The sequence below is a fragment of the Tursiops truncatus genome, chromosome 6, assembly GCF_011762595.2.
Source record: "Tursiops truncatus isolate mTurTru1 chromosome 6, mTurTru1.mat.Y, whole genome shotgun sequence".
Taxonomy (NCBI): Eukaryota; Metazoa; Chordata; class Mammalia; order Artiodactyla; family Delphinidae; genus Tursiops; species Tursiops truncatus.
This window is the reverse complement of record NC_047039.1, coordinates 105,100,327-105,116,168: the sequence shown is the minus strand read 5'-3', so window position 1 is coordinate 105,116,168 and position 15,842 is coordinate 105,100,327. Positions and strand designations below refer to the sequence as shown.

General features: G+C 44.9%; 1 protein-coding gene across 2 annotated transcripts in view; it reads left to right on the top strand.

Annotated features, from left to right (window-relative positions):
* The first annotated feature begins 5,626 nt into the window (after positions 1–5,626).
* Positions 5,627–15,842, top strand: part of NR6A1 (nuclear receptor subfamily 6 group A member 1) — a 206,960-nt gene continuing 196,744 nt past the window's right edge. For both annotated transcript variants that reach the window (XM_033858582.2, XM_033858581.2), the window contains exon 1: positions 5,627–5,758. In XM_033858582.2, coding sequence (XP_033714473.1) covers positions 5,659–5,758 — 100 coding nt within the window. In that variant the 5' untranslated portion in view covers positions 5,627–5,658. The remainder of the gene's footprint in view (positions 5,759–15,842) is intronic.

Below are 15,842 nucleotides of genomic sequence, written 5' to 3'. Positions count from 1 at the left end.
AGGCGAAACTTTTGAGTTCTCTGAACACTCAGACCCTGCCAGCTCTACCCTTCTCAAGGCTCAGACCCCTCTCTCCTGCATGTTCCATTTCTTCCTCCCTCCGAGATCTCTCCCATCAACCCCCAACTAAACTCCAGCACTGCAACCTTTTAAACACCCTCCCCATCCGCCTGAGGGAGCGCCTCATTTCTCCGCTTCCTGAGCAACAAAACTTTCCTGAGGAACCATCTGCGGTCGCCAGTCCTCAAATTCCCTGCTCATCCCGGCGCTCCAGGGGTCTTCAGTCTCACTATGGAAATGCCTTGTTGGGGTCTCTGGGCCCTCCTGCAACCCAATCCAAAGCGGCACCTCTCTACCCTCTCAGAATCCACAGCTCTTGATCACGCCCCCTTCTCCAACTCTCCTCTCTCGGATTTGCCCTCGGATCTCAACGCGGACGACTCAGTCACTTCTACAAGTCCTTCTGCCTCTGTGCACGCCGTGGGGGTGGGGGTGGGGGTGAGGGGGAGTGGACCCCCTTTTCTAACCTCTCCTCACTACGTCTGTAGATTACCCCTCCCTTGAGCCCAAGAAGCCTCCTCTTGTGTGTGCTTGCCTGGCTTTGTAAACTTCAACTGCTCAAAAAGGAACACTGATTTGTGCCCTCAAGTGTTGCTACCTTCCACGCCTACCCTATCCTTACTTTCCAGCACTTCCCCTTCCTGCACTCCTCCACCCTCTTCATTTTCCTCATGGAATCTATCACTTTATGAACTATATTGTTGGTATGTGTTTCTTTGTGTCTGTTCATGCCTTCTCTTGTGGGAGAGGAATAAGGCCTTCCTGTCCACATACTTTGTCCACAAGCAGCTAGCTCAGTGGTTCTCAAAGTGTGGTCCCTGGACCAGCAGCCTCAGCATCACCTGGGAACTTGTTAGACATGCAAATATAAGGCCTCAACCTAAGGAGGCAGAAGCTCCTCCAGGGGTGGGGCCCAACCATCTGTGTGTTTCTTTTTTTTTTTTTGGTCCCACCGTGCGGCTTTTGGGATCTTATTTCCTTCTCCAGGGATCGAACCCGTGCCCCTTGCAGCGGAAGCGTGGATTCTTAGCCACAGGATCGCCAGGGAAGTCCCAACAATCTGTTTGTTTTAAAGAAGGTTTTTTAAAATCAGGGCTGTGAAATGATCCAATTTGCTTTTTTTTTTTTTTGCAACGAAGACCTGCATTAGGTCTCCGTTGCTGCGCGTGAGCTCTCTCTAGTTGCGGCAAGCAGGGGCTACTCTTCGATGCGGTACACAGGCTTCTCATTGCGGTGGCTTCTCTTGTTGCGGAGCACAGGCTCTAGGCATGCAGGCTTCAGCAGTTGTGCCTCCCAGGCTTAGTTGCTCCGCGGCATGTGGGATGTTCCCGAACCAGGGCTCGAACCCGTGACCCCTGCATTTGCAGGCCAATTCGTAACCACTGCGCCACCAGGGAAGTCCCCAATCTGTGGTTTTTAACCAGCCCTCCAGGGGATTTAAAATTTGAGAACCACTGGCTCAGCACAAGGTCAGGTGGTCCATAACTCTCAGTTGAATTAAAGAATCATGTGCAGTAGGTGTTCAGTACAAATTAGCTTCTTTCATAACTAGAGATCCCCTGGGGAGGGCTAGATTAGTGTACAAAACAAATATGGTGTGTGTTCTTATGTGCACAATCTGGGAATGGACACAATTAATGGATAAGGAGGAGAGCCAGCTGCTGGGAATCCAGTAAGGAGAAAGGCTTACTTTTCACTGAATACTTTTTTGCAACCTGGGAATTTTGCAGTGTGTTTCCTATCTATTCAGATAATAGACAAAATGTACTTAAAACAAACAGAACCTGGTGGGGGTTCCCTTTCCCAGCCCTTTCTCCCCATGCAGCCTGGCTGGGACTCTCTGGCTAGGTCTTGGAAGAGCAAGGCTGCTGTCATCAGAGAATTCTGCCCCCCCTGCTGGCTGTTCTCCCACATGGCCCCATGGTTTCCTCCGGCTTCCTCCTTTTCACCCTTGTCTCCTGCACTCTGTCCCTGGGTAGGCTCCAGCCACAATGAATTTTCTGTTTCAACATGACCTCGGGACCTTTGCACAGGCTGTTCCTTCCCCCTGAAACTCTCTCTCTCCACTCACTGTGACTCATTCCTACTCATCCTTCCATCTTCAATGCTCATTATCCCCCCGTCCCCGCCCCTGACCAAATTGAGCCCTGTCACACACTCCCATAGCACCAGGAACTTCTAAGCATGTTCTCAGTCGTAGCACTTATGTGTAATTGTGGGTATGTGATTATTTTGTTTGATTAGTGTCTGTCTCTCCCACCACAGGACAAGGCCCTCATGGTGGAGCCCTTACCTGCCTTGTTCTTAGCTGTAGCTCTGACTGGTTGTTTGTCTACCTCTGACCTCAGCACTCCCCCCACCCCCAGATCCTTCATTCTTCTTAGATATTTTCCTTCCTAGCTCTTTTGTCATTTGTCCTGCTGGTGGGGGGAGTCTTCTTCACCTGTCCTTCTGAGCCTGTTTTCTCATTTGTAATCTGGGGAGAAAAGTATTGACCTCTCAGGATTGTTGGGGGGACAATGTAAGGGAAAGGGTCCACAGTAAGTGCCTACCTCACAGGACCCTCTCTGCTTAGAACAGTCAGTGGCTGGGGTCTCAGGACACAGTCATTTCCCTCACCTTTCTCAGTTTTGTGGTAGTTGACTCTTCCCAAGAAGCATTTTCAGAAGAGAAGTAACTGGGAATTAGGACCACTCTTTAAATAACATTAGTTAACAGGTCCCATTTATTATGCCAGACCTTATATTAATTGCTTTGCATGCATCATCTTATTTGATTCTCATAACAATCCTGTGAGGTAGTAACTATCACTATTATCCCTCCCCCCTTAGAAACCAGGACTTTGAGGCTTGGAGGTAACCAAAGTTGCACTTATTAAGTAGAAAAATCAGATATGTTTTACTTGTTTTTTCACCCACTCAGCAATTATTTATTGAGTGTCTACTGTGTTCAGGTTCTGTGCTCAGCAGTTGGGGTTATAATGATGAGAGTGAGAAAAAAGGGAGATCTAGAAAGGCTTTTGGGGGCTTCCCGAGTGGCGCAACGGTTAGGAATCCGCCTGCCAATGCAGGGGACCCGGGTTCGAGCCCTGGTCTGGGAGGATCCCACATGCCGCAGAGCAACTAAGCCCATGCGCCACAACTACTGAGCCCGCGTGCTGCAACTACCAAGGCCTGCACGCCTAGAGCCTGTGCTCTGCAACGAGAGAAGCCACCGCAACGAGAAGCCTGTGCACCGCAATGAAGAGTAGCCCCCGCTCGCCGCAACTAGAGAGAGCCTGTGCGCAGCAACGAAGACCCAACTCAGCCAAAAATAAATACATAAAATAAATAAGTTTATAGAAAGGCTTTTGGGAGGAAGTGACAACAGAGCTGGAGTCTGAAGGATGAGGAGGAGCTACTTCCAAGGACTGAGCATTTGGCTGAACTTTTCTGTCCATCTTTGAGAGTCGATTTAGAATTTCATCCACCACTGAAACCCCAGTCCTTCCGGAGGTTTCTGCAGTGCCACTTAGGCCCTGATTGGATCTCCAAGGAAGGGGAACTCACTGCCTCCAGAGGTCTATGACAAAAGCAAGCTTTGGCTCTAGGAAGGCCACCTGGTCCTAACTCATTTTAGAACCCAGAACTGAGGGAATGGCCCAGAAGACCCATCTCCTCTGTCTCCCTCCCCCCCCACGACCCCCAACTCTAAGGGCTCCCCTCCCCCTCTGGGGCTGGGGAACGGTAGTGGGGAAGCAATCACAGAGAGATCATTTCTCACAGTCCACAGAGAGTTCAGAGAGCTCAACAGAGCAGTAAGGGAACACAGAGGGGAACTAGATGTTCCCTGGTGGGAGATATTAATATCCGTGAGGGGCTATTTGAACAGGATCTTGAAAGATGAATAGGAGTTTGGGATTGTGTTGGGTGAAGCCAGTAGTGTGAAGGAGCCAAGCGTTCAGGTTCAGGTGTCTGACCGACTGGCTTTGGAATCCCCATTACTGATGGGTGATTTCATCAGTGTGTGATAGCGGCAATGTTGGAGCTACCTCATAGAGCAGATATGAGGTTCAGAGCATAGCATTAATGTAAATCTCTCAGAACGGTAGCCCGAGCAGATTAAGGATGCAGTACAGGTTAACCGGTGTCGGTAAGGAACAGCCAACCAACCCATAAATGCAGGGAAGCATTGCAAAACATCCTGCCTAGCAGGTGAGGGAAGGGGTATAATGGGAAATGTGGCAGGGGTCAGACCAGGCAGGGGTGCGAATGCCAGGATGAGGACTTGAAAATTAAGCAAGCAATGACATAGAGGAGCCAACTGATTGGTGGGGCGGGGTAGGGGTCAGGGTGTGGAATGGGCAGCCAGTGAGGAAGCTGCAGCATAACCCAGCAGAGTAGAGGTGGGCAAGGAACCAGTGTTCTTGTTCTTTGTTTTCGAACAGGCCAGGTAGAGCTTAGTTAGACCTTGGGAGGCAGCCGCGATGAGCCCTTTCCTGAGAGGGTCGCTGAAGGCGTACGCCCCCGGCAGGCCCAGAGGCTGGAGGCCGCGCGCCACCTGGTGGCCGCAGGAGGTGGGCTCAGCAGCGGAAATTGCAAAATCCGGGATTTTGCTCTGGGAAACTGAGGCAAGGAGCGGGTGTGGGGGAGATTGGGATCTTCCAATTGGACCCCGTCCCTATTCCAACCCCATTTTACAGATAGGAAAGCTGAGGAGAAGGGAAGGCGAACAGAACCGGGTAAGGACCCTCGCAAACGGAGGGCTTCAAGACCTCAGGAGTCAAGAGTCTGAGTTTCTTTATCGGCATCAATGGCCTGAAGCTTAGTTTGCCATTCTGTTCTTTGGGCAGGGGGAGAATGAAAGAGGAGGAAGAGAAACTTAAACCTTTCCCGCCCACCCGGAGGTAAAAGGCTTTAAAGAGTACTCCGGAAAGCGGAGTTTTATAGATTCCATTTGCATACGAACGCAGTCACCTCGAGTTAAACTCCGGCCCTTTAATCTCGGGTCCAATTTGTCCCGAAGCCGCGGAGGAAGGCCCTCGTGAATACCCAAGCTCCGCCCCCTATAAGCCCCGCCCACAGGGCTGGGCTTCATTGCACGTGCTCACCCGGCTCCTTCGCGATCCGCCTTCTAGGAAAGACTCATTCTCGGGGCGGGGGGATACGAGGCGTCATAGGGGATGTTGAACATGGATAAATCACAATAAAGAGAAGGTCCTGAAGCAATCTTTATTCAATTTTTACCAGAAGTTTTCATCAGGGTTCATGATATTGAAAGGCCTTGGCTTTCCCTTCTCAAGGCCGCTTTTCCTTCCTCCCACCCCTTCAGTTGGTGGGGTCCCGCGTGGCCGGCCTCGCTCGGCGGACTCCAATTCCCAGAGTGCCCCGTAGGGCAGTGCGTGGCAGCGGCGCGTGACGTCGGGGGTGGGAGCTGGCCAGTGCTGAGGGGGCGCGGCGCGGAGGGGCGCGGAGCCCGGCGGCTCGGGGCCCAGAGAGCGCCGCGGCCGGCACCCCGCCGGCCCCTGACAGCCCCCTCCCCCCCGGCGGACGACGACGACGACGAGGGCGCCGGTCATGGCGGAGCAGCGAACCGAGCGCGGGCCCTGAGCACCACCGCATGGAGCGGGACGAACGGCCGCCTAGCGGAGGGGGAGGCGGCGGGGGCTCGGCGGGGTTCCTGGAGCCGCCCGCCGCGCTCCCTCCGCCGCCGCGCAACGGTGGGTGAGGGGCGTGCAGAGTCTCGCCGGGCGAGAACCAGTCCCCTACCCCGGGGATTCCCCTCCTCTCAGCGGACTCTCACTCTGGGAAGCCGCGGCGGCCCGGGATCCCCTCAGCGCGGACCTTCACCCCGGTCCCCCTCGGCGCGGACCCTCCCTCTCCTCCCCCTTCTTCCCGGTTCCCCTCCGCGCGGATCCTCCCCCTGCCGGGTTCCCTCCACCCCGACCTTCGTTTTCCCCTCCCCTCTGTCCCCTCAGCACAGGCCTCCCCTCCCCCCGTCCCTCTGCGCGAATCCTCCCCCCTCCCCCAGGTCCCCTCTGCGCCGGCCCCTCTCGCTCTCCCCCGGTCCCCTCACCTCGAGTCCCGTCAGTGGGGAGGCCCCCTCCCCCTCGGGTTCCCTCCGCTCCCAGCCTCCCCTTCCCCCCCCCCCGGGTACTCTTCTGTGGGGGTCTCTTCCCCAAAGGGTCCCTTCGGCGACGAGCCCCTTCCCCTCCCCCCCACAACTCTCCCCCACGCGGGTCCCTCCTCCCTCCGTGGACTCTCCCTCTGCGCCCTGCCGCCGCCACACCCTCGACCCCTTGGTTTTCTCTGCCCCTCACCTTTATGGAGCCTCTTTCCCTCTCTTCTGCGGTGCCGCGCTTCCGTTGCTGCCCCAGCCTCCACCTCGGTGCCGACCCCCAGTTCCGTAGCTGCCGGCTCAGCGGTTCTCTTCTCTTTCGGACCCCGCACCCCGCCTTTCTGCGCTCCTTCCCCGCGCTCTCCTGCCCGCCTGTTCCCCCGCCCTGCTCAGCCCCTTCTGCCCGCTGGCTCAGAGCTCCGGCCCGACCGGGTGCCCGGGACACCTGCCTCTTCCCTTCTTAAACCCGTCTGTCCTGGCCCGCGCCTGCCCAACCTCAGTTCTCCTCTTCCTTTCGCGATCCCGGAGCCCAGGGCCGGAGGATTCCTCACCTGGCCCGGCCCTTCCCACCGCTCTCTCCCTGCCCCCACGTCCGGGCCAAGTCCTCAGGTTCCTCGGGGCTCTGGCTGGGCCCTACTCACCCTCCTCCCCTCGGCTCTGTGCTACCCCCGCAGGGTGTTTTATTTGTATCTGTTTGATATTTTCCCCCTCAGTGTTTGCCGCGGAATGTTTTTATTGGTAACGTGTAAGGAGCTTTTGTGAGGTCGTAAAAGGTGAACTTTTGAACTTGGAAAGCTCCCTGGAGCAATTAGCGCAGGCGTTAGCCCCGGGAGGCCTGCATTACAAAGGGTGCTCGTACCGGCCCGCAAACGCTTCGGCGGCAAACCCGATTTATTTATTTATTTGCCCTGCCTTCCACCTTTCAAATCTCCTCATTTCCGAATAAAGGGCAGGCTCTCGGAGATCCGTGTCTCCTCCCCTCTCTGCGCCATAAACGCCCAATTCTCTGAAAGATCTAGGACCGAACAGTGTCTAACAAGTAACAGATTTCAAATTGAATGCAAACACCCGGGACAGTTAGGAGGCACTAAAAATTAATTGCTTTAGCAAGAAGTTTCTCAATCAGGACAGTGACCTGGCAGGTGTGAAGAAAGTAACCTGAAAATAGGTCACTTGGGTGCTCAGTTGTTGAATGAATGAGGAGTTACACAAGGGGAGAAATCTTGGGGTGGATCTGCGCCTTTATAAATTTATTAACTCATCAAACATTTATTGCCAGTTTGAGTAGATCTGGTATTTTTTTTTTACCAGTTAAGGGAAAAGTCTGTTTCCAAGAGAGCCTGGTTAACTTCACTAAATGTTGCTGACCAAATAGTGATATGTTTTCAAAGCTCTTGTCCTTTTCTGAGATGTCTGTGATGTGCGGTATCTAGGTGGCTGGCAGTCCCTTGGGATGTCTTTGGAGACTAATTTCTGAATGTGAACATGTTTGAGATCAATAAAATCCCGTGTCACAAAGGAGGAGGCTGGAATCCAGTTAGGGTAGAAGGAGACAGTATCATAGGAACAAAGGATTTCTTTAGTGCTTTTGACTTGTGAGCTTTTTAAGAGGTGATTTGGTTTGGTGTTAATGTGTTAAAGTTGTAAATCGTGACGTAAAATTTATCATGCTGATTTTTTACCCAAGTCCCAGATCTATGTTATGGCCCATATTAGTGTGTGTTTTTTCATAATGCCTTTCTGTGTGTCTATACTTCCTGTATCCACCTGTGCGACACGTAGCTGATGGATTGTACTACAGACAGTACTTTCAGTTCTACTTGAGAATATTGTTGTAAGGGAAGCCTAGGAACTGCATTTGCTATTAATTATTCATTAGTACATTTTAAAGAACTCAGTGGTAATTTTAACTCTTAATCAAATTTCCCTTTCACAGCCTCATTTCCTCAGTCGTCTGGACCATTTAAAAGAATGTTATCAAGCAATACATTTAGGCTAAGGTGGCATCAGTCCAGTTTAGTGCTACAAATATTTCCTTTTTGTTGAAAACAGAATGGGATTTTGGCAGTTTGATGGGCTTTAAAGAAAATATTAGACTGTTGTGGGAAGTTTTATTTTCTAGTGTAAAAATGAGCATTGTCTACTGTTTTACAATTTATGTTCATTATATTTTATAACTTAACATGCTCACAGAAGAATTACCAAAAAAGGAAAAAAAAATTTGGAATGGTGGGACCTTTTTTTTTTTCTCGTTCACTTACTAATTAATATTTTTCTCCAAAAGTAAATGAAACTGCTTAGGTTCCAAGCAGAGAAAATGAATTCTTCTGGCTTTTTATCCTAGCGACTGATTTCTATTTTATATGACTATTTGCAGTAGATAGCTATCTAGATAGGAGGTCTTTTGGTTTGTGTCATGAAGAAATAAACTGGAGGTGGAATTTTAGAAATGTTTTCCTGCCAGAAATGCCACTGATGCTGAATTTACAGTCCTTTAAATGGTTTTAATGGTTTTTATTATTCTATTGCAGTAGAGTTGCTAGCCTTTTGATGCACCATCACCCTTCCAGGAATTCCCTGTGCTGACTGCGCTAGATATTTTCAGTTGTTGCTTTTAGGTTTTGAAGACAAACATGAACTCACTTAGTCATAATTTTAAAGGAAGATGAATGATTTGAGGAAGTATATGCTGAATATTGCACTTGTTCATTTTATTTTAAGAGAATAAGGGAGTAGACAAATATTTCAAGCAAAGGAAGATAATAAGCCACTCTAAGTAATTAAAGGCATGTTTTATATAATTACACTTTAGAGGAATTGGAGAGTTCACTAAATAACATCATGCCCTTTTTTTGCTAAGACCATAGCATCCGAATGTTTATCCCTGAAAATACATTAGCAGTTGTTTTCCATGACAGTCTAACTTTTCAGTTCTGTGACTTTAAAGATCAAAGTTAGTTCTGAGTCACCTCAGAATTTTCTACTTCCATTAAAAAAAAAACATACTATAGTACTGTTGTTCTTTAGTAAAACAGCAAACAGGTGTTTTTTAGTAGGTTCTGTGACCTCCGAAGAACAGTGAAAGGCAACAATGAACAGATTCATTGGTGATTTTGAGCAGCTGAGGTGTGAGATGACCACATTTCCAATCTCATATTTACCATCCACTGTCTCTGAGCATTTCTGTTTCATGTAATCAGAATATGAACATGACATGTTCCTAATCCATAAATCATTTTGAATTCTATAGCAAAATTGTGTGTGTGTGTGTGTATATATACTGCATGAATTAGCATGTGAAAGGGAGTTAGCGAGGGGGAGGAGGGAGATGAGCTAATGAAAAAACTGCTGGTAAATTTCCTAACATATGCCCAAATCATGTATTCTGTATTCATAACTTATTGGTTTCTCAGATTTTTCTACTTTTTCCTGGGGTTGTGGAGCAAAGGTTTAAATATCTAGGTTTAGGTTAGTGGAGATTGGAGGGTAGAAGTGCCAACTGCAAGTATGATATTGGTAAAGGAAGTTTCTACCACTTCTTAGAGCCTGTTGTGCAAGATGGCTTTAAATTGCTAATGATGCTTGCATGTTCTGGGGCCTGGGGCTGTATTTGTGAGTTTCATCCTGTATTAAGACACCATCACTTTGTTTTTATAACTAGGTGGGTATTTATTGGTTTGTGTTGAATAAATTGGTCCATTAATGAATTGTATTCAGATGGTAGCTTTTGGCTTCAGAATTTCAAAAGCCGGGATAGCTCCTTCCACATTAGGAGACTATTTTCAGCGAGCCCATGTAGGACTTCAGGGCCTTGTCATAATTTTTGGTTCTTGTATACTTTTGTGTTGTAGCCAAGTTAAATGACATTTTCCATTTAAGTATTTTTTCCATTTATATAATTAGGTTGAAGGTTAAATTTGGGAAGATGCCACTTACGAGTAAATTTTACATTGTTGGTCAAATCTACTCTATTAAAGTAGGACAATAAAAACGCCTTATTTTGTGTGAACCAGTCGTCTTATATGTGAAAAAGGTTCACAGTCAGAAAAATCAGAAGTTATGAATCAACAGATAAATCTTGCATTTCAGCAAAGAATAAGAGAGTCTTTGAAACAATTTTAAATAGAAGGTAGCTATTGAATATGTCCACACAGGTAGCGATCTAATATACCCAACTCTTTGTAATACTTCGAAAGTATTTCTGAGACCAACCAGTTGTGAAAGAAAACGTTTTCTTTCAAACTTTTGTATTCTTAAGGTCAACTTTTTCCTGGTTCAGGTAATTTCTTAAGGGCTTACGGATGCCTTTGATCGATGACTAGGGTTCAGAAATACCAGCATTATTTAAAGTCAACAAGAAGTACTGAGCAGGTAATTCTTTTTCGGTTGTTGCGTCCCTGTTAGAGCCGAAGATTCAGATTCGTCTGAACTTATTCTTATATTAAAAAACAAACAAAAAAAAAACAAAAAAACAAACTCTGGATTAACTTTGATATACAGTATTCCAAGAATCAGGCCCAGTCTTCTATTTATTGCTTGTTTTCCACCATGGCTTGTCTTTATGAAAAAGATAAGACTGTTAGACCTTAGATAATGGAAAATTAGAAGAAAACCATTGTGAGGTGGCTAACCTGCCTTTTCAGTGTGGTTTAGAAATAACTATAAATAGAAAACTTTACTTGAAAGATTAAAACATTTCCTACTGTATTTCATTCTTCCCTTACTACCTGCTGTTAAACAGTAGCCTGCAGAGAACAGCTTTTCAAGAAACAGATTTTTTTTTGTTTACGATTATTTAAATAAGACTTTACTATGTAACCTGGTAATTCTAATTAACAGTGATTTAATTGGGGAGCGAACCAGGATTTCCTCATCTGGCTGCCGGGGACCTGAATTGCTTTTTTCCCCACCCCCAGCAGCACCAAATCTTTTGATCCCTAAGCTACAGTGGTTGTCATTTGAGAAAGCAAACTGAGAGAAAATAAGTTGCGAAAATAGTCTACTTTGAGGCTTCATTTGCATCTTGGAAGTTGTTCTTAGAAAAAAAATTATAGGGATAATTGAATCTTTAAAATTTATTTTGAAGGGCGCAAACTCTCATGTCTAAATAGAAAATTCCTAAATTTCCTTAAAAATACATTTTTTGCTTTAAAAATTTGGGGGATGTTTTAGCATTGACAATCACTATTTCAAAAGAGAAATTATCCTAATTATAAGTCCACAGGAGGCACTTAAGTGTTTTGAATTTCTTTAGGAATGTGTGTTTGGGGAAAACAAAAGTTAGCCTTTATGCAGTGGAAAAATTTTCATTCAAAGTAGTTGTGGTTTCTCCATCAGCATTATATTAAAAAGTTCAAATAGAGAATCACAGATTCTTATGTCATATACTTAATAAACTGTACAGTTTGTTATATTAAGAGTTAATTTTAAAAAGTATCTTTAAATGATGAAGTCTTTGGATCTTAATTGCGAACCTTACACCTTTCAGTTTGTTTACTTGGGAGAAGCTATTCAAGCATAAACCACAGATGGCAGTAGCAGCATATTTTTCTGTTTTCTGGACAGACTCTGGCCTTTAGGTTGGTGTCAATTCTACGGGCACTGTTGATACGTCAGCTGCCAAGTATAATGTTTCCTAAACCAATTCCCTAGGCAGCAACATGTAATGTGTTCTGGAAACAAATCCGGGCAATTGATTTGAAGATACACTCTGTGGGTGGTTTGAACCAGAGTAGTGATTTTGCTCTCATCTCAGAGTGAGAAATCATAAAGAGAAATTGGTAATAATGATGGAATTGTTTGAGTAATAAGCTGTAGCGCATTGGAATGGCAGTGGTGATATTAGCAAAGGATATATCAAACATAGATACTTGCTTGAACAACTGTTTGCATTGGAAACAATTTGTAGTTTTTTAGAAAATATACTCAAGAATTATAATTTTGAGAGAGAGAAATGCACAACTAAATTCTTCATGTGGAAAAGGTAGATAGCCTTCTCAACTCTTTATTTCCAACTCTTTATATTTCATAGTATCAGGGAATTTTGTATCTGTCTATAAAAGCATTTCAGAGGTCTGTGAATGCTTGCTCTTCCATCCCATCATTGTAGTGTCAAAATTTCTGTGTTCTTAATTTTTCCCTTTAAAACCATTGTTTGAAAAAGGACATAGTTAATTAAACAGGTTTTTTTTTTTTTTTTTTTTTTTTTTTTTTTTTTTTGGCGGTACGCGGGCCTCTCAATGTTGTGGCCTCTCCCGTTGCGGAGCACAGGCTCCGGACGCGCAGGCTCAGCGGCCATGGCTCACGGGCCCAGCCGCTCCGTGGCATGTGGGATCTTCCCGGACCGGGGCACGAACCTGTGTCCCCTGCATTGGCAGGTGGACTCTCAACCACTGCGCCACCAGGGAAGCCCCTTTCTTTCTTTTTAAAAACTCTGTAAAGGGGCTATGGAGGAAAAAAAATGAAAATGAGTTCATATTGAGTTTTCTTTACTTGAGACTAAATGAGACTAAATGAAGTTCACGTCACTGAGTTCTCTGATAAGGCTTTTGTTACCTGCTACATGAAACCTGTTGCTTAACTGTTAATTATTTGTGTTAGAAATTTTCCAATAGAACCTGCTTCCTCACCAAGGGTGGATTTATAATTGTGGAAATAAATCTGACAACACAGAAATACTTTATTACTTGATAAGAATCATTGCTATAAAAATTAAATACTTATGAGATAAAAATCCTATCTTGCTTTTTAAAACTTCCATCAAGAATAGTTGTGATAAACTATAATGGAAGAGAATATTAAAAAAAAGAATGTGTATATGGATGTATAACTGAATCACTTAGCTGTACCGCAGAAATTAACACAACATTGTAAATCAACTATACTTCAATTAAAAATATAAGTAAAAGAAAAGAACCCAAAATTATGAACATAAAAGAAAAGAATAGTTTGCTTGTTTGCTTTCAGTAGACATGTTTGGCTTTCACAGAGCCTTCTAAAGTTGTGATTTTGGCAAAGTCAATTTGTAGATTGGTTTTCCTTTAACCTGGTTTGCACTGAGAGAGGTGGTAATAAAATCTGTATAGGAGAAGTATCTCCTCTTCTGGTGTTAAGAATACCCTTTCCTAGTGTGAGTAACATTTTAGTGTAAGTCAATTACTGTGTTGTTAAAGGGTTAGGGATTTTCTCCTTAGGGTAGTTGCTAGGTAGAATTCATTCTGTAGTGAGCTTGCTGGCAGAAGAAGTGTCACAGAACAATGTGAGTAACAGTAAGGAGTAACTGGATCAGAATTTAAGATGAAGATTGGTGGATGATGAACGATCAGTGTGATATTTGGGCTACCTTCCTGAGAGCTCTCTAGTTATCTTGATGTTCTTGGAGTTTCACGTAATGTACCTTTCAAAGCATTTTTGTGTTCTCCAGGTAGGGTGGGGGGGCAGCTTAGTAATGAGAAGGTACATGCCTTTCCTTTTTCATTTTAATGCTTGGATATTATTTCAAGTTTCAGATGAGTTAAATCGTGCTAATTACTGAGCTTAATAACTGAGGCAGATTTGGTTTTTTTCTTCCATATTTTTGCTGTGCTCTCGAAATCTAACCTGCTAGGAGGCTTCTCTCTAGCCTTACAGCCCTTCCTCCAAAATGCCTTTTTAGCAGGATAATAAACCACCTGGGGGGAATCCCCCACTGATATCTATTCAGAGGGCTTTGTTTTTTTGGAAGTCGCAGTAGTAGTCTCAGCCAAGGAGGAAGGATTTTGGTTAGATAGTGTGAGAGGGAAAGAGCAGGGACTCTGGAGTGTGGCAGAACAAAGATCACAACTGTGTGACTTTGTCACTTGACTTCTTTGAACTTTAGTGTTCTCATTGAATAATAATAGCTAACATTTATATAGTTATTATATAATATTCTTAGCACCTTACATTTATCAACTCACTTTATTCTCATAACCCTATGAGGTAGGTGTTCTATTATCATCTCCATTTTACAGATGTGAAAACTGAAGCCCACAGAGGTTAAGCCCTAGATTTTACAGTTAGTAACACCATTAATCATTTGTTTCCTAGGTTTAATCTCTCCTTCCACTCCTTCTCCCCACATACTATAATGTTTCTGAAATTGAGGGTAGGGTTATTAGGACTTGTGACAAAGTCTGTAGAGTGCCAAGCATAGTGTCTGCCTCAAAGCAGACACTTGTGAATCCAGGCCATTTATAGTTGTTGAGGAGGCCCAGAACTCAACTCCCGATATTAGAGAGTCACAGAGATCCACCCTTAGAGTTGCAAGTGATTTTTTTTTCTTTCTCTCATGTTAGCTTTAATAAGCCAACCAGAAAACAACTGAGCAGAAAATAATTTTGCAGAATCAGAGATAATCCTTGAGTGCTAAGGAAAGAAGGGGTTTTGAGCCATTCAAGGCAGGGATATCATATCTTGTATCTGTAGCGTCAGCACTAAAAACACAAGAAATTGGTGTTTCATGAATGTTGAATGAATGGACGAATGAAAGCGGTCAGGTCAGGAATCTTGAGTCTTTTGCTTTAATCAGAGCCCTTTGAGTCTGAGTTCTTTTGCTGGTAGTCAGAGAAAGTCTGCAAAATATAAGGGAAGGGAATGTGCTTTTCAGTCACTTCAGAAAATTGGGGCAAGTATGTAAGTCAAGCCATGTGTTGAAGCTAAATCCAAGGTTTGACAGGCCCTCCTGGAACCAGAATATAGCTACATTTCTGTTTGGAAATGTAGCTCTCATTATACCTAAAGTGACCAGATACACCAGATTAAGATGCGATGGCCAGTAAACCCCTGGCTGTTTGCTTGACTATGTTGGGGAATGTGGTTTAGGAAAAAGATGAGCTTTGTCCCCTATACCTTTTTTATTTCTGCCACACAAAAGCTGGCTATATGAAAAAGAGGAGGACAAATCTAAGGTTGATGTGACCCTTTGAAAATGGAAATATAAGAACCAGTTGTCTAAAGTTTGTAAAATATAGATAGTGATTTCCTAGCAAGGAGATGGTGAGACTGATGTGGCAGTGGGGGTTAATAGATCGTGGTAGCAATGTAGTTTGAGCAGGAAAGGACTTGCGAGAGGAGGCCAACTACATTATTTGAGGAGGTATGAGGCTCAGGAAATAGTTGATGCGCCTAGGTTTTGCCTGGATTCTCATTCTAGCTCTCTTATAAAGGCATGTCTCCATGGGTCCACGTATAAAATGAAGGAGCTAAATTAGATAATCCCTGAAGGAATTTTCCAGCTTTATGATGAAATGAATTGGGTAAAACAGGAAGTTGCAATTTAGGAAAGCCCTGCCAAAAGCAAATAACTATGGTACTCACAGCCCAAATTCATTGGGATGATTTTGATTACAGATACTGTTCAATAATCCCTCAAACAATATTTAACATTCCTTAATGCTTACCATACCTTGTTTCCCTGTTTAAATTTTAGAATACCTGGCTGCTGTAAGGTCTGTAGGATCACATAATTTACGTGTAAATTCTGTTCTCTGGGTCTACCGCATAGAAATGTTTGCAGTTAAAGTTATGATATTATGACAATTTGTAATGTAAACTCGAAATTCAGTGTAGAGTTTTCATTTGTGTTTTTTTCTTTTTAACACGATCACTTATCTTCTCATTTATAACCCCACCCCCTCAATGTCACACTTTTCTTTTGTAAGTACATT